The 18004-nt window shown below is 41.8% G+C and overlaps 1 protein-coding gene across 2 annotated transcripts in view; it reads left to right on the top strand.

Moving 5' to 3' along the window:
• VEGFD (vascular endothelial growth factor D) overlaps positions 1-13102 on the top strand; it is a 35583-nt gene extending 22481 nt beyond the window's left edge. For both annotated transcript variants that reach the window (XM_072852801.1, XM_072852812.1), the window contains exons 3-8: positions 511-721; positions 4270-4460; positions 6791-6939; positions 8267-8364; positions 10793-10988; positions 12463-13102. In XM_072852801.1, coding sequence (XP_072708902.1) covers positions 511-721; positions 4270-4460; positions 6791-6939; positions 8267-8364; positions 10793-10988; positions 12463-12589 — 972 coding nt within the window. In that variant the 3' untranslated portion in view covers positions 12590-13102. The remainder of the gene's footprint in view (positions 1-510; positions 722-4269; positions 4461-6790; positions 6940-8266; positions 8365-10792; positions 10989-12462) is intronic.
• The last annotated feature ends 4902 nt before the right edge of the window (positions 13103-18004 follow it).

Genomic DNA, 18004 nt, shown 5'->3' on the forward strand with positions numbered 1-18004 from the left:
AGGCAGCTTCCAGCTGTATCACCTGCCCCTGCCGTGATGTCTCATGGTTGGCACCAGAGTTTTGGCACCTGAGGTGGCTTGCTGCAAAGGCACGTGGGTTGTGCTCACCAGCTGAACTCTTTCAGGTGGTCTATAGGGGTGGCCCGGGATTCATGCTGGCATGGCTGGCCAGGTCAGGCACAGCAGCAACGTGATCGGTGTCTGCCAGGTTCCCTGGGGAGCCGGGATATGGGGAGTACAGCCTGCATTTGTCAAATAGCTGTGGTGGCTGTGATGGAAAGGGTGAGGAAGTGGTCATCTCCCCTTCCTGATTTATATGGGCACAAATCCTGCAGATCGGTCTGGCGCTGGGCACTGTCAAAGCCCGGAACATCTCTGTGTGCTCTTGTTTTCCCAGGTATTCTCAGCTGTCCTCAGTAACGTGCTGCCTTTTTGTACGAGCGCTCCGTGTGCTGCACTGGGGACAGGCTGTAAAGGTACTGGCTTTCTGACTTCCCCCTTTCCTTCCAGAGGACATCTCTGTCAGCATTGGAGCGGTCAGAACAGCAGATCAGGAGAGCATCCAGCCTGGAAGAGCTGCTTCGCATCACTCACTCTGAGGACTGGAAGCTGTGGAAATGCAGGCTAAAACTCAAAAGTCTGGCCAATTTAGACTCGCGCTCTGCATCACATCGCTCCACCAGATTTGCTGCTGCTTTCTATGATATAGATACACTGAAAGGTAGGTGCAGGTTTGCAGCTGCATGATCTCAGCTTCAGGACCACTGATTCTTAGCCAGTAAAGGGTTAAGTACCAGGGGTTTCCTAGAAAACACCCATACTGGAAACAACAGGGCATTCATGGAAAATTACTTTGTATGAAAAAATGTCAGGCAATAGCCTGAGTCTGCCTCCCTGTTTTGCAGACAGATCAGGCTTATTGTTCTCTGTATACTCTCCAAAGGGAGGATGTATGATGTATGGATTTGTCAGTCCACAGAAAGGAGGGGAAGTCAACATGCAAAGAACAGGTTGGAATGACTGGCCAAGCAGCTGGCCAGCAGCATTAGGCTAAATCTCAGAATTTGCTTGCAGGCAGAAACAAATGAGCTTTCCTGCAGGCACAGAAACCCCTTTTTTAATTAGGTGTGCTCTGATATAAGGCACTGTATCAGCAGCAGTGTCTGGGTGGGAATTGCAGAGGAAGGAGGTATTGCCCTAATTCCATTCTATTTGAGGAAGTCTCTCTGGAGAGAAGTAGATCTTGAAAGAACCAACCAACACCTGAATGCGGGGAACCACAATCTATTTCCTCACCTGGAGCAAAAATGAATACTATTCCTTGTAGGTGAGAGACTCGAGAGGCATTATATGTTCATTGATGTAAAATAAAGGATCAGTTACAATACTTTCCTCTAGCAAATGGATATCCTACAGCAAAACTGCACTGTAGCCTAACAAAGGACAGACCAAACTATTCTTTTTTGTTCAGTCTGTACCCTGAAGCGATATGATCATATTATTTTCCTTTTGGGAAATCAGATACTGCTGATCCTGTTCCAATACCACTTTTACAATAACCACAGCCACATTTGCACACCATTACTCAGCTAAATTATGGCTGAGCAAAGGCCTTAATTTGCTTCTCTAAGCCACAGCACAGAAATGCAGACATGAGTGCCAGTCTGAAAAGGGTTTTCATATGACAGGCATGGTTTTAAACTTCTCATAGAAATTTTCTGCAGAAAAAAGTAATGCAATATACGCTGGAAGAACAATTAAAAGGGCTTTAATGAATGATACACATTTTGTTTGCTCACCTTTACAAGTCTAGGAGTCCATAGAATAGTCCTTAGAAGTCCTTAGAAGTAGTACCCAGTGTCAAATGCTGTAATTCTCTATTCACTATTGCTCATTTAGTGAGCACCAGCATTTCTGAAAAAATTAAAATATTCCTTTTGTCAATACAGTGAGACAACAGAGGATGCTGTCAAGTGTTACTGAGGCAGTGCATATTGCAATGGGCTTTTTTCAATGGCAGAATAATGTAACTGTTCAGGTAATAAAGTCAGATGACTATAGTCATACAGATATAATTTTCTTATAATCGCTTGGAACAGCTGTTAAGTCATTTCCTACTTTTCCTTTAAAAGTCTAACTCTAGACACAGAGATGCCAGCTTTCTCTTTCAAAGTCAAGCCACTGAAATTTAAGTTAAAAAAAGCCTTATTGGGTCATCTTCTCCATTCTTCTATCCAAAGTAGAATTATCCCAGGACAGAAACTACTTTTGTTCTAATATCTTAATATGTTCAAGGTACTAAAGCTCCTTTTAAAAAACCCAAGCCTATAAACATGTATTTCTTTCCCACACCCTTTCCAGTCATTAAGCATTGATCTTTTTGCCAAGGGCATCTGTTTTGTTTTAATAAAGTGTTTTGATGAGAAGGCTGGGTCAAGGCTCCTCATTGTTTCACTGCTAGACCATCTTCCACAGCGCCCCAAATCCAGCAGGGCGAATTCAGGACTTTATTCCTCCTTTCTAGAGCTTTAACAATGAATCCACTGAAAGCTCATGTCACCCCGTTGAACCACAGCCTCCCCCGAGCAGCTCAGCTCACCTAGGACTGCAGGGCTTTCAAGCTGGAGTCTGTATCGGAGCCAAATTTCTCAGCAGATGCCTTGCGCTTGCTCATGGAAAAGATCAGGGTGACCACAGTGCTTCTGAACAAAATGTGACACCCACTTCTTTGACCGCCCCTTCCTATAACAGCCCTGCTGCTAAAGAAGTGGTTAATAAAGTGTGGATGTGTGCAGTTGGAAAGGTCATCACCGCTTACACTCATTGAAGTGACATCTGAAGTGATTACATGCACATACCTTAATGAGTTTGGCAAACACTGTATTTTCTATTTTAAGGCCTAGGATTGGATTGCTGTTTTGATAGACCAACATTGCTCTAGAAAATTCTATTGATTTTAGTGATTCTTCTCTTAATTTATGTAAAATCAGAATCTGGACCCCAAGCTCTTATTTCTTGTACTTTTTGCATGACTGGAAAGGGGAGTGAATCAACCCTGGGGAAGGACTTTGCAGGAATAAACAAACTGATTTAAACATACACAGTCAGTTAAAAAAAATTAAAAATAATAAAAGGAAAGTCAGGTAGAAAAAGAGAAATAAATGCTCATCTGAAGACAAAGTATAGCACCTAGATTAAAAGTCTTCCAGAATTTTTTTTTTTTTTTTTCAGAACTTCCCTGTAAATGTATGCACTGCTTGCACAATCGTAGGGAGGTGGACTGCACTGGAAGAGAGAGCAATTTTCTTAACAGTATAGAAGTTGCTTTTGATCTTTCAGAAGCCTGCTGAAGGGGGGCAGACAGGAAAAATGTTTTTCATAATTTTAAGAAGGACTTAAAGCATAAGCATTCATGACTCTCGAGTAATTCCATAACTTGAATCAGGTAAGCAAAAGCCAAAAAAAGCAGGGCTACCTCTTAACAAGACTCGAGATAATATCATGTAAATGTCACTGCTTTCTCCCTCTGGTTCAGTCAGTTAATGCATTATTCCTTCTTGCAGTCAGAATTTGACAGATCAGTCTAAAATAGATTACTAGTCGACAACAATTCTGTATCTGAAAGATGTCACAGTGTTTTGAATAGATAAATCATGCTTGAATTCATATTCCTGTTATTCAAACTCGAACCCCCTGAGGGTACTGAGGTGTGAGAGTGTTTGTCTTGGATTTCATTAAACATTTTGGAAACGGTGCTCGCTGGCTGACATCCAGTAGGAGTATTAATGCCCTCTGACCGGAATCTGTTAATCATTAATGTGCTTTTGCAGTCAGGCCCAGGCTCTACTGAGTCTGCAGTGGGGTACATGCTAAGAGAGGATAAAATGACAGTAAGGAGGTCTACTCTGGAGAAAGGGAGAACAGGGTGTGGGCCAGCTTTGTCAGACAGAGGCTGTGGAGCTGACTCTCGGCTAGGGGAAATGGATGCAGCTCCACTTAACCCACTGGAATTAATGGAGATTTTGGTCATCCGCATTGAAAGCTAAAGGCGTATAAATGCAACGACCTCTCTGCCAGTGCAGCTGGTGTAAGTTTCTGGGATAATTTTGCACTCAGACTCTCTCTGGTCCTTAGATTGATCCAAGTAAGTGCAAATCGTTCCAAGTAAGTGCAAATGGCCTGCCAGCACTTCATTTTTATTTATATAATGCTTCTGCCTCAGAGGTTTAACTTTGCCATGATTGCTCATAAAAACGGTGTTTTCTCCAGTCATAGATGAGGAATGGCAAAAGACTCAATGCGTGCCCAGGGAAACCTGTGTGGAAGTTGCCAAGGAGCTGGGTACAACAACCAACAAATTCTTCAAGCCTCCCTGCGTGAATGTGTTCAGATGTGGAGGCTGCTGCAATGAGGAGAGTCTGAGCTGCATGAACACAAGTACAACTTATGTGTCGAAAACGGTAAATGAGGCTATTCATCTGCTTTCTTTTTACCCTGGCTCTCCAAGAAGGGAGGAGAAAGAGGATGTTTGGTTTCTGAGATCCTGTTATGAAAGATCTGTCTGCACTATCATAACAAACAGAAGAATTAATTTTTTATCCATGCGGAGTGAATGCAGGCATGTGCAATAACATTTTACATTCATGTTGCATTATTAAAAATGGCTATATATGCGTAGAGATGGAAAATCAGGCCCTGAGAAAGTGACTGCAGGCTCACGTGATGCTAAGGAGTTTAATCTTTCATTAATATATTGTTACTTGGACCTGGGACCTCTTGAGAGCATTGGCTTGTGGGAATCCTCTGCACCAAAGGTTTAAGAGAGAGTCTGGGAAATTTTGTTGTGTGAGGCCAGGAGTCCGAGAGCTGCATTTTCAGAATTGCGGTCAGTGCCAAAAAGACTGGCTAATAATTTTGGATATGCGGTTTTGCGAGCCTAAAAAGGGGACATTTTCAACAGGAGAGGACAGATGCTTTCAATTTGAATGCCTCAGGATCTGAATGTCCCAAATCACAAGTCACTTTGGAAAAGAAAGGCTTAAACCAGTAGCCAATTACTGCTTAGGCGCAACAGGCCACAAATACCTGAGTTTTAATGACCAGTGCCAAAAAGTGAGCATAAAGAGAGTATCCAGAGAGCTGCTTTCTGCAGACTCCCTCTAGTGTCTATGTACAGAGACACCTTGCTCCAGTAGGTGACCCTGAGCAGAGCTCCAAGTTTAGTATTTTCAAACAGCTCTACAGATGAAACCATCCATGTTCTTACCTACAGAAGGAGCACAGGAGACTGGTCCTCCTTGATTAATCTTCACCTTGTGCATCCCTACTTATAGTTGATAAAACCTTTTGACTTGGAGTAATACATTTAATCCTAGTTATGAAAAAGGCTTTTCTTTAAATCAGAACAAAGATCAAGGGCGGTTGTTTTAAAAAGAAAAATTGAAGTCCTCATGGGGAGCAGGTCTGATTCACTTCTGTATTTGTTTCAGGTTTGTTGGAATATAATTCCACTGTGTCTGGTTGTACTGGAATATAGTTGGAGTAAAATAAATCAGGGCCCGTCCTTCTTGCGTCAATGTTCATTAATTGCTTTCATTCCATACCAGAAGGGGATAGCTGTTATGAGCTTTTGGCCACACACAAAAGACATCCGATCAGCTCAGGGAGCTAGGTCAGGCTAAAAAGTATTTATTTATTTATGTGGTTTTGGAGCAGCAGTTCATAAGTTTGTTGAAAAACTGCAGTTTTGCAGAGTGTAACATTCCTTTAGCATCCTTCAAAATAAAGATTCCCTCAAAACCCCCAGCTAAATTCCACTCCTGGATACACCACCATCAGTCCAGATTTACTCCTCTAAAATGAATGGAATTACTCCCCTATTAGTGAGAGCATTTTTTTTTCCTTGGTGTAAAATATCCACCAAAGGATATTCATGCCATGCAGTTAGACATTGCGACACCTAAATTTAAATGACTAAGCAGTCAGGCTTAGGAATACTTCTCATCCCCTACATGTGGATGCAGCATTAAGCCAAGACATGCTGGCACGTGAAGATGTACCCTACACTTTGGTTTCCATGGGAAGGAAGCTGGCTTGTGGGGGCAGGGGGGGTGTGGGTCACTTCAACAGCTCCTGCACGTAGCTGCCCAAAGAACCAGGGCTTCCACAAGGCTACTCAGAGATCACCTTAAACAATTTGGATGCACTGAAAGTAGGCTGCTTGGTTCCTTAGGCTCCTGCTACAGTCAAGAGAGAGATGTTTCCAGGATGATGCCCTGCAGGAACCCAACTGAAGCAGAATGAACTCTCCTCTATTTACTCCTGTTTCTTCACTTTCTGAGGAGGCTGTGGGGGTTAAGTTAGGTCCCTAAAGATGCATTCTGTGACTACACCCTAGGACAGTTAAATAGCTGTCTCCATAAGTGGTTGAGATTCAACTGATGATATAATTGAGAACAAAGTTTCCAACACCTGTATCTTTTCCATTTGTTCCTAGCATCCAGAAGAGGCATTTGAGTGTGTTTGCAAATAACTTGGAATGATCTTGGGTGTTTAATGGCTGGTAATACAGCACGGGGACCAGCATTTTGGCAAGTTCCTACCTTGGTGGGCATTGCTTACTCTTCAAAACCCTCAGTGCCCACCTACTTATTTATACCTATGGTAATTATCTCTAGAAAAGAGCAAGGGCGGGGAAAATGGTGGCAAAGGATAAGAGGTTTTGATTTAAAACTCTGAATATTAACTGTATAATGGAAACTGAAAAATAAATGTTATTTCACCCACCTAGCTCTTTGAGATCTCGGTTCCCTTGACAAGTGTTCCTGAGCCTGTGCCAATCAAAATTGCCAATCACACAGGCTGTAAGTGTCTATCAAATACCCAGCGTCATCAGTACACCATCATACGAAGATCTGTCCAGTACCCGGAAGAAGATGGGTAAGTTCCCTCACTTACAAACTTCTACACATGTTGTGCAGTCCTAAGTATGAAAATTATTTTGTTCAGGTTTGGTCATTACAATGGTCCTTTCACTTTCTGTTATCCCAACAGTTTTTACAAACAACTTGATTATCACTCACGGTTAGAAAGCTTCAACTAAACCCAGTGAATGGACACCAGAATGGTGTGAATGGGTGAATGGGCCACCAAATTATAAGTGAATGGACACCAGAATCCAACAAAGAGCAGGCTAGGCTCGTTCAGCAGGTTCTGGAGTCATTAAGACACTTAGGTGCTTGAGCGGGGACTCAAAGTCCACATATTAGCCCTACATTCCGCTGGAGCTATGTGGGTATTTGTGCATAGACTTTTTCAACCTGACATGAGCAGCTCTGCTTGCACATTATTTAGCCAGGGCACACAGAGTGCTGTGCTCAAGCTAAAGCCCTCTGCCATACCTCATGGCACGTTGGGTCAGAAGCAGTGCGAACTGTGGCTTTGCACTTTCTGGTCCAGTCCTGGTTTGCATCTGTCAGGCTCATTGGCTGGAGAAAAGTGATCTCACATCTAACTCCAAAATATGGTATAAAATCCCTGTAGTCCTGATGAGAACAGGCTACGTTAATTTAGCAAACACTCTAGAAGCACAGCCAGCTTGAGTGACTCATCTGAAGTTAGCTCAGGTGTCTCTGTCTAGCCTTGCATGTAGGCTTGCCCCCATAACTGCCCTTTAGTTAGATATCTGGCCTGGGGGAGAGGTGGCATTTCAGCAAAGCCACTCCAGCCCTCACTCAGCCTCCTGGCCGCTCTGAATCCCCTTCCTATGCAAATAAAGAAGAACCTCAGCCTTCTTGCAGTTTGTGAGTTCCCCTCCCAGAGCCAAGTGCCTAAAAGTCAAACTGGCCCCTCTGACCCTGAACACAGTCCACTGTACATCCTTCAGCATGGGCAAATTTAAACTGGAGCTATACTTTCTGGCAGCATGGAAAGACTGAATACAGTTACATGGCATGAATACTGTAAGACAAAGACTACCGTGGGTGGGGTAGAGCTGTTTTATGGAAATGTGGAGCTGCGAAATCGTAGCTGTTTCCTGAGGATGTAATCATTCCTTCTAGTTGCTGGGAGCCAGACAGCTCAGCCCTATCAGCAAAACCATCCAGTCCCAAGGTTTTCTGTTTGCAGCAGTAATGCACACAGATGTTGTACCTTCACGTAGTACAGGTGGCAGACTCAGCATACCAGCAGGCTCATTTTGCCAAATAACTACCCTGAGGGTCCTAATTTTTTTTTAATTCCTATCTTAATTTTTCTTTTCTTCTAGATGCCCCTTTACCAACAAACTTTGCCATAATGGATGGATCTGGGACAGTGACAAATGTGAATGTGTTGTAGATGTACAGAATCCCAACAGACGAGAAGGTAAAGATGAAATTACGAATGGACACTTTTGCTTACTATCTCCAGGCTGCTTGTGTTTCATTTTGGTTTTGTCCCATTTTTTCATTGAGACAGTTATAGTTTTGATTCCACATCCCTAGACAGACTTGGCTTATGGTGTAGAAACTCACCTGAAAATAAGCACTCGTATGTGCTTATCCCCGTCTCATGTTTTTTGCTTGGACGTTTTACTCCCTCTGTGTTAGCAACCTGAATAGGAAATAGGAAAGTATTAAAAAGAGTTAGTGAAGTAGGCACCCTGGATAAACTTTTATTTTACATGGGCCTTAAATTGTATGATGGGCATCAGGGAAAACTTTTTAACCGTAGAAAAAATTATGCCCTGGAACATGGGGGCAGCACCATGGGGAAGGTGCTGAATCTTTATGATGGGAAATTCTGAAGAACAGACTTAATCAGGAATAAGATAGGCAAAATCAGTCCTGTCTATTAGCTGTAGTCAGTGCAAAAGATCATATGACCTTTCAAAGTATTTGAGTACTTTTTGTGATAATATGAAGGTATTTAGGAAGCTTTCAAACTGATATGCCATACATACTCAGGAGTATGCATATACAACCCTTCAGGTCTGTGGAAGGAAATGGAAGAGGGTAAAATTAGTAAAAGTGTACAATACTTCCCTTCTCCCTCTGCTTTTCCTGGAAAACTTTAATCTGTCAAAGAAATTTGCAGGAAATATTCTGGGGGATAACTGTGTAAGTCTAAAGATACTTACTAGCAGTAAACATTAAGAGAAGTTACAATTTCTCCAAGCCCTGTATAAGGTTTTTAAAAAATGTTTTTTCTCAGGAGATTGTACTGGTCAAAATAAAATTATCATAGCACTAGAGCAGACGGACACAGAAGGAAGCCTTGCCTTTGTGGTTTAACCTACATGCAGCAAGCAAAAGAATAAACCATCCAATGCAACAATAAAAGCAAGCTGGCAAGCAATTCCTAGACTAGCAAGCTAAGGTAAAACTAAGTAACCTCATAAACTGGTCTGTTGACTACAATCTCCTAATGTTAATAAGCAAGAGATCAGTTGCATAGTGATTTCTGTAGGATCTGTTCTCACTCTGGATCAGATCAGCTGCCCATCAGGTTAGGTAGTTAAGCTCAAGTTAGACTTTTCATTCAAGAAAGGATTAGTACTCTATATTTCAGAGCAAGTCCAAAGGACTGTGAATAACCAGAGTCCTCTTAAGTCTTAGCCTTTTGTAAGGTCAGCTTGGAGCATTAAAATTTGTGGCTTGTTGAATTATAGCTTTTGTTGACACAGACTTAGTATTTCCTCAGATAAAATATCATTCTCTGAAGTACATTGTGTTTGGCATTGGCTGGGACAAAATAACTTAAAATCTGTCTTTGAGGTTGAAACAAAGTGAGACCAAAACACTCTATGCCACTTCACACACGCCAAGCTTTATCACCCCAAGGAAAGGGTTTGTCTTCCAAGAATTTGGGGCAGATTCCTTCCTCCCTTCCAATAGGACTTGAGTTCTATTCTGTCTGGATATTGGTTTTCCATCATTAAGTAAATAATAATGAAGGTTTCTTTCAAGTAACGTGCAAGCCTTTTCTGGCCACTGAGATCAGAGCTCAGGCTGCAGAGGTCGCAGATGCAGGTTACATTCCACATTCCGTAGGTTGAATCCAAGAGCTAATTGTAAAACCACAGGAAATTACCTTCCCAATGACACATTATATGCCATGACCTTTAAGTGGGGATGTGCTGCTAGCATTTTAATAAAGCTTTCACAAAATGTGTTCCCTTTTTGCTAGGATTAGCCTCATATTGTGCTCCAGATGTGTATTTTGAGGGAAGATAGATGAGGTATTAGACAGTGTGTTCACTTGGCTGGGGTTTTGTTTCTGAAAAAAAGTATTTTCTTCTATCTTTAACTGACAAATGTGCATATGCTTCTTATTGAAGAGCTAGACCAGCTCGCACCTTACTAGACAGCACTACTTTTGCGAAATTTCCTCAGTATATGGATAGTGAAGTACACTGAGTGGTGAGCGTGACAGTTTGCGTGGATGTGCATTTTTGTCATGGGTATAGACTAAATCCTTTTTGAGATTTTCTTTTTAAAACCTGCTGTCCGGTAAAGATTTGTGCATTCCAAAACCTAACACTAAGCTCTTTTAATATACAGCCCCAAAATAAAGTATTTTTTATGCAGGGCTCAACCCACAAGAAATAGCAGTATTAGAGTAACTGAAATAATCAGCCCAATCTTCTCAAGTCCTCTTCTGCACTGTAAGTTACAGCAGAAATTCTGAAGACTAGAATCTATGAGAGACTATATGTGTGAGTCCTAGTGATTGCAAAGAAAGAGTTAGTCTCTTCAAAAGCAGGATTTAGACATGTAAAGCTTACCGCTAAAAGATGTATGTGCTATTGCAGGACTCCCTCCTCTTGCTGAGCTGGCTATGTGTGGACAATATATGGAATTTGATGAAGAAAATTGTGAATGCATCTGTAGACAGAAGTGTCCTACAGATTTCTTTCAAAGTAAAGAGAACTGCAGCTGCTACTTGTGTAGGGAGAGCCAGGAGAGCTGTGCTCTAAAACACAAGATATTTCATGCTGAAACCTGCAGGTAAGTGTTCCTTGTCATTCAGTATCTACGCTGCGAGATCTCAATTAGCTTGTGTAGATGCTGGAGGTGCAAGTGCTGAATTAGCTAGGAGGTCCATCCGGGATAAAATACCTTGCTGCAGTTAGGGAGATAATAATAGTAGAGGTGATATTTACAATACTTGCTTCATAGAAGGAGTCTAAGGTTTATTTAATTAACATGTTTTGAAGAAATCTGGACAAGGATGCTATTCAACTACCAATATTTATTACTTTTTTTCCCCCTAATCTTAAGGGAATGACGGTTAAAACTGTGATACAACTGAAATTATTGTGTGACACAGGGGATTTGCAGTGAGATACTGAGTCGTGAATTTGTAGGTAGGTAGAACCCATCCTGTGTTCTCTGTCGCAGCTGAATGCAGACTCACGGACGTCTAGGGACAAAAGCTCCCTAAGTTGGCACCCACACCATATAGCTCATTCCTTATTGAGTTTGTCCTCAGAGCAAGTGATTTTCTAGAGCTAATGCAATTTGGTACAAATACAAAGTCACTCAATCAGTTCTGATTCCACTGAGAAGCTGGAAAATTGTTCTGGGGCTGCTATACTCCATGCATTTCCCTAATCCTCTTGTGTAACTAGTTTTGAGGTTTCTCTGGCAAAAGTTTGATAGAAAACACCCTTTTAAAATACTACTTTTTCATGCATCAGTTTATTTTCAAAATTTCCTTCTCCGAAAGCCTTGGCCACATGTCGAGACCCAGGGGCATGCAGGAGCTCTGTCTGAAAGCTTATGTAAGGACAGTCAGCATCCAGTTTGCCTGGGTACCTTAGCAGAGCTGCAGTTCACTGACTGATCACCCAAAGGGTCCATTCTCATAGACTTCATAGGTTCATTCATGGAGAAGCAGCTGTGGAAGAAGTAACCTTTGCATCTTTAGGTTCAGCTTTGAAAATACAGACAAGCATAAAACAGTTGACAATAAGTATAAAAATAGAATCAGCAGAGCTGAAAGTGAGCATGAGAGACTTGGTCATTTATGTGTTTCAGACAGGTGGGAGCAGATCAATGCAATCATTTATTTATATGAGTTTGGCTTCTACAAAGTACTATCTGGACACAGGACTTTTATGCCAGACTTTTATGCCCAGTATTCCTGGACAACCAAAGCTGAAGCGTCAGGTGAGCTAAGGTACTTCGCAGAATTTGAGAGCAGCACTACCCAGTGCTGACACTCTGGACTTCACTGCTCACAAGAAATGAAAGCATTGCTTAGGTCGTGACTGTGGACACATGGACAACAGCAAGACATGTTGCTGTACACAAGAACTGTCAGGTTTGTCTCTCTGTGTTGTAGGGTGTCAACACTTTCCCAGATGTTGTCTAGAGAACACTGCAGTGTTCAATGATGAAAAAGTTGAGGACTGAGACAGTGAGGAATTATCATATTACAATGCTTCTCTCTTTTTCCTTTTTTTCCTTTATCAAACAGCTGTGAAGACAAATGTCCATCCCAACCCAGAACATGCCCAACTGCAAAACCAATATGTTCCAGGCATTGTCGTTGTCCAAAGGAGAAGAGAGGTTCTCATGGGTCCCAAAGCAAAGAAACTCCTTGACTGAGCTTCCCCTGTTCTCCAAAAATCCACTGCTTTGCAAAGTAGCTGTCACTGTCTTTCAAACAATAGTAAACACGAACATCTTCCACATTAACAGCAGAAGAATGAATCCAGTCTGCATTTATTTATTAGAGTAATCACTAACTGCAGGTGAATCCTCTGGGACATTGGTAATTGTTCTCTAAGAGGTAACAACAACCGGTGAATTGCTGGCTGCGTGGAAGAAGAGTGGAAAGTGCCAGTTTAATGTTACATGATGGAAGATGAAGCTGGTATATTGGTAATAGAATCACCAGCCAGTCTTTCAGAAATTGAGACTACATAATCTTAGCCTCTGAATCCTTAGCTAATGCAGCTCCTGGGTGAAACTTTCTTCAGAAATTCAGTGTACAGGATTTGGCTTCTAATAGGTTCAGCACTGAGTTATTTGATCTACTGTCCAGCTTTGATTGATTATCATTTTGAGTTTATTGTACAACTACTGTCAGATGTGCCATATTTAAGTGTATATAAGAAAATAAATACATCAGTTATTCAAGTTGTTTTGATTTTTCTCTGTTATTTTAAAACTCTGCCCAACAAAAAGAAAATAAGCAAAAACCCAAAGCCATCTCAAGTACAGCCTTCTTATGTTTGTCCCACTGGGACTGGCTTCTGCCCAAACCCAGGTCGAAACAAGGTCACTTGATCCAATAGTTTCAGTAAAGAAGAATCATTTTTCCCACATCTGCCCGACAACCATGTGTGATTTATTTATTTGTTCCTGGTGTAGTGTGTTAATCTCCCTAAGGGGATAACAGCCACACTAGTACTAGCTCTTCAGTGATTTTTGGAAAGGCACGGCTCACTAAAAGATGGTTTTCCTTTTAGCTTACTATGCTATGAAAATATCTCCTTTGCACTGAAATTCCTTTCACCAGTGTGAGGCCTAAGTAACAGTGTTCTAACCAAATCAAGTACAAGGACAGCATTATTTTCTGAGCCACTGAAGTCTGGACTGAGTCAGTCCAGAGAAAATATTGTGAGCAATAATTCTGAACTGGAAGTGATAGTCTTGATGACTGAATCATTTTTTCCCCTTTGCTGAATTCTCCAGTTCTACACTGCACTGTGAATGAAGGGAATAGAGCGAATGAAACAACTGCTACAGAGACGGAAAGGTTGACACAACACAGGGGATAGAAAATGGCTTTTTGATGTGCATCTGAGATTTTTTTTATATTTATATAGGGAAAAAGTAGATTGCTTTAAAATAAAGTTAGAGCCAAATCCTGCAAGATTGATTGAATTGTTGGACAAAGCACCAAATAATTTAACACGTCTTTTGTGTGAGTAAGGCATTTAGGATTCGACCCTGGATGACTGCTCTGAACGCTTCCTAAGCCGTCTGTGATCTAGGTCTGTGCAAACATACCAGCAGGCTGTTTTTGTTATCTGTGCTGGGAACTGGCCTGGGATCCTCTGACCAAGCAAGACAGTCTGACCTGTGAGCGTACTGGGTGGAGCCCCCACAGCAGGGTTACCTACTGGTCTGCACTGGGCTTGCCTGCCGAGGGTTTTCCTCCAGAGCGCAGGCCACGTGAAACTAGCATGCCCTCTACACGGACAAGAAGGCAAACGTGACCCCAGTGCAAAACCAGGTGAACCAGCTTGGCAGCAGCAGCACACCCTTACATTTCCCTCGCTCCTCCGAGAGGCTCTAAATTCAGATGCACGTACACAGTGGGTGAAGTCCTTGAGCTATACAAGGGTCCATAAAATGAATTAACTGCCCCATCACTTCTCACCTAGCTCTGTCGGGGGCACCCCAACCTTGTGGTTCGATTGCCGATAGGCTACACCATTAGCCCCTTCCTCGGAAAGCCAAGGAGCTGCAGAGGCAAACCAGACACTTAACTGGTGGCACCAGAGGCATATGGAGTAAAAATACACCTTTGTGGGAAACCATACACCAGGATTTGTACAGCTAGATTCTGTGGAAAGAGTTTAAGCTTTTGCATTTCCTAGCTTTTCTTAAATTGAAGTTTAGCAACTGGAACCCTGTATTAATTATGCCTGAGTCTTGTCAATGTTGATCTGTAGAGGCTTCCTCAGTTTTCTGTCCTGACCAGTGAATATATTAACTTTTTTTTACAAAACAGAACTGCTCCAACCTGAGAGACAAGTAAGTCTGCTTCAACTCCAGAAGGCTCTTAGATAAAGCAGTCACTGAGGGGCTGAAAACCACGTTCAAAAGCTTTTCTCACTGAGGCAGAGAGGGATTTGAACATGAGCCACCTAACCCCCAGGAAAGTGCAATAGCCATTAGGATACCCAGGCTAGAAATGTACCATCGCTGACCACCACTGTGAACCCTGCTCTGAAGTTTCACACCTTCCCAGACCACTGAAAAACAGACTTGTGCCTGGAGGTCTAACTCAGGACTGAAGATTGCAACGGGAAGGAGTGAGATGTTGCCATGTCCACAGGCTTCGTTCCGCCTAAGCCTCCGGGCGAATTTAACCCTTAACCTCAAAATTTTGTGCTTACTTCTTGCGGATCATGTTATGAAATGCTTAGGTAAATATTTTTGATAGAAACATGCTCAAACAACAGAGAATGTGTGATCATCAAAAACACACCTAAAGGTCAACATAAAATTCAGCATTATTTTCACGTTGAATCCCCTACAGGTTTTTTACCTGTAAGGGATTTCCATTTTGCAGCAGCAATGTGCCAGAAAGCTTGCAAAATCAGAACAGGTCTTAGGCTTACCATGAAGGTGGAAAAGGAAACTGCTTGTGGTGGCATTTACTGACAAGAATGGCCTAGGCAGCCAGCACACTTAAATATTTATCTCGTTTATAACTTTCATGCTCCTTAGAAATTCTTAGCCCTAATTTCCAGAAGGCTTACGAATGTACTTCTTTGTGCTTCAAACAGGATTGTCAACTCTGATACACGAAGTTGAAAGTCACATTCAAACCTTTGCAGGATAACAGACCTGGGATGCGTGTGTGTGTGCACATGTGTGAGTATGCACACACTAACCTCAGCCTCAGCTCTTTCCCTTCTGGTGCAGCAATTCAACTCCTTCTCTCTCCATTAACCCACTCATCTGTCACCCAGCTGCCTCCAGCCCACCAGGTCACAAAATGAGGTGGAGGTGAGCACCCACACTGTGCCAGGGCTGGCAGGGGAAGGGGACGCCTCTTGCCAGTGTCCCGTACTCAAGGACGGCACACACACCAGGACAGCTCTGCAGTCCTGTAGCCTTCCCCTGCAACTCAGTACGATGGATCCATCCCCTCTTGCTTCACCTAACGCACGGCACTGTCCTGGGCAGGAAAGCAGAGACGCCCAAGAGCTCTGAATTGACCAGATTCATGCCTACCTGTGCAGGAATATGAACATATCTTTCCCTAGCCCTACAAACCAATTGCTTGAGTGTGAGCATTGGCCATCCTTCCCCTCCTGTTGGCTCCTGTGGAAGAAAGGCACTTCCACCTTCTGAAGCCTTGACCGACCTGCTTTTTGGACCTCGCTCATGCACTACTGTGTTTGCAGCACGGGGATCTTAACAGCTTCTTTCCTTTACAATAAATTCCCCTCCTAGCAGATCATCTTCTCCTAAGGCCCTGTGCCAGTCTCTGCATTGCAGGGCGCTGCTCTTTTCCATCCCGCTCTCCTGTATGATTAGAAAATGACCAAAGCTAGAGCATACACTGCATATTTGTAACATTCACTGAAATACTATGTGGAAAAGCTCAAGAGAACAATTTTTTGTGCTCTTTAAGCACAATGTTGTAAATGCCAGTGCTGCGTGACGGTCTTCATTGCCACAGCCCCAAGAAGATCCAGATGTCACTAACATGGTGGCACAGCCATAAATCCTTTACCTGGAAAACCATGACTAAAAGGAGGCTCTGGGTGGAGATGGAAACACCAGCAGATAATTAGAATTTGATGAGGATTTATAAAAACTCACAAAGTTATTTTATGTGAGAAATTCTGTATTGTTCAAGCCATTTAAAAATATTCAACAAACTTTAAAATAGAAATGCTTTATGTTATCTTTCATATCGACACATCAGAATTTAATAACAGAGATTTAATATACAATTCAGAAGACTTAAATGAGGTATGTAAAATTCATAGCAGATCTGGTTTTTGACTGATGTCATTAGCTCTTAACCTATGACTAAATGACCTTCTGAGAGGGAAGGTTATTGAGCAGAGGAACGTTCCCTTTGAAGTTTGAAATGCCTTTTATTACTGTGTTCAGCGTGACTTGCTTTTTAAGCATATGGACATGATTTACAGATTTCATAGCCAGAATAATAATGCTAAAACTTCCTGTTACGGTGTGTCTTAATTTTTATATAGTGAGGGAGATCTTTAATGTGATATTTGGATTATGGCCTCTACATATTCATGTGTATAATAGGAATGAGAATACTTAAATAATAATTGTTAATTCTAAATATACATGCATGAAATTTCTAAAACCATCAGTTTTTATGAGTAGCTAGCTTTCACTTGCATGTGCTTTTTACAGGGAGGGGACAGGGGAAAAGACTGAATGAGAATAATAGCAAAATAGTCACGCTACATTTGAAAGAGTCAGGAAATCTTTATCTACTTGCAAAAAATGCACTTGACTTCTAATCATACATTAATTAAGTATGTGTGATCTTACAAAATTCTGGTGACACTGAAAAAATTCAAGCAAATCTTGAGAGCATTGCTACCATTTACTTTGAAAACCATTGTATGACACGTACTGTGACATTGTTTATAGCAAGCCTTATTCATAGGAAGGTTGACAGACCATATATAAATCCTGTCATACTCATATACATTGCAAATGTATGTATCCTATATGTATCCTTTGGGCATCAACTTCAGCTGACTCTTAAGGTCTCTTCCTGTTTTCCAGCCCAAAAAAATGTAAATCTGTTTGGTTTTTTTTTTTGTTTTCTTGTACCACTGTAAGCCAGGAGTTATCCTATTTAAATCAAGAGCTACTTTGCTTTACAGTAGTGTAAAAAAAAGGAAAGGGAAACCTTGAAAACCCGAAACAAAGTTTGTGGAAGCTCCTTCAGCTGCCAGTTTCCTTTGTATTTTCTAAATAACTGATAAATGTGCTTCAACTTTAAAATATCAAAGAGGCTGTTACCTTCTAATTTTGGAGTCATGGAGTGAATTGGTCTCTCTGGAAGTACAAGGTGGTTACCAGGACAAGTGAATCTATGTTCTCATTTATTACACTCTACATTAAAAAACAAACAAGTCAGGGGTTACAAATGATGTACTGCCATTCGTTTTATTTCTGTCAGACTCCTACATCAGCAGTTACTCAAAAACTTCAATAAAAACTTTTCACTGGGGGGGGAGAAAGTCTGTTTTAAATTAAGTTAAAAGGAAACTGCTCCT

The sequence above is a fragment of the Ciconia boyciana genome, chromosome 1, assembly GCF_034638445.1.
Source record: "Ciconia boyciana chromosome 1, ASM3463844v1, whole genome shotgun sequence".
Lineage (NCBI taxonomy): Eukaryota > Metazoa > Chordata > Aves > Ciconiiformes > Ciconiidae > Ciconia > Ciconia boyciana.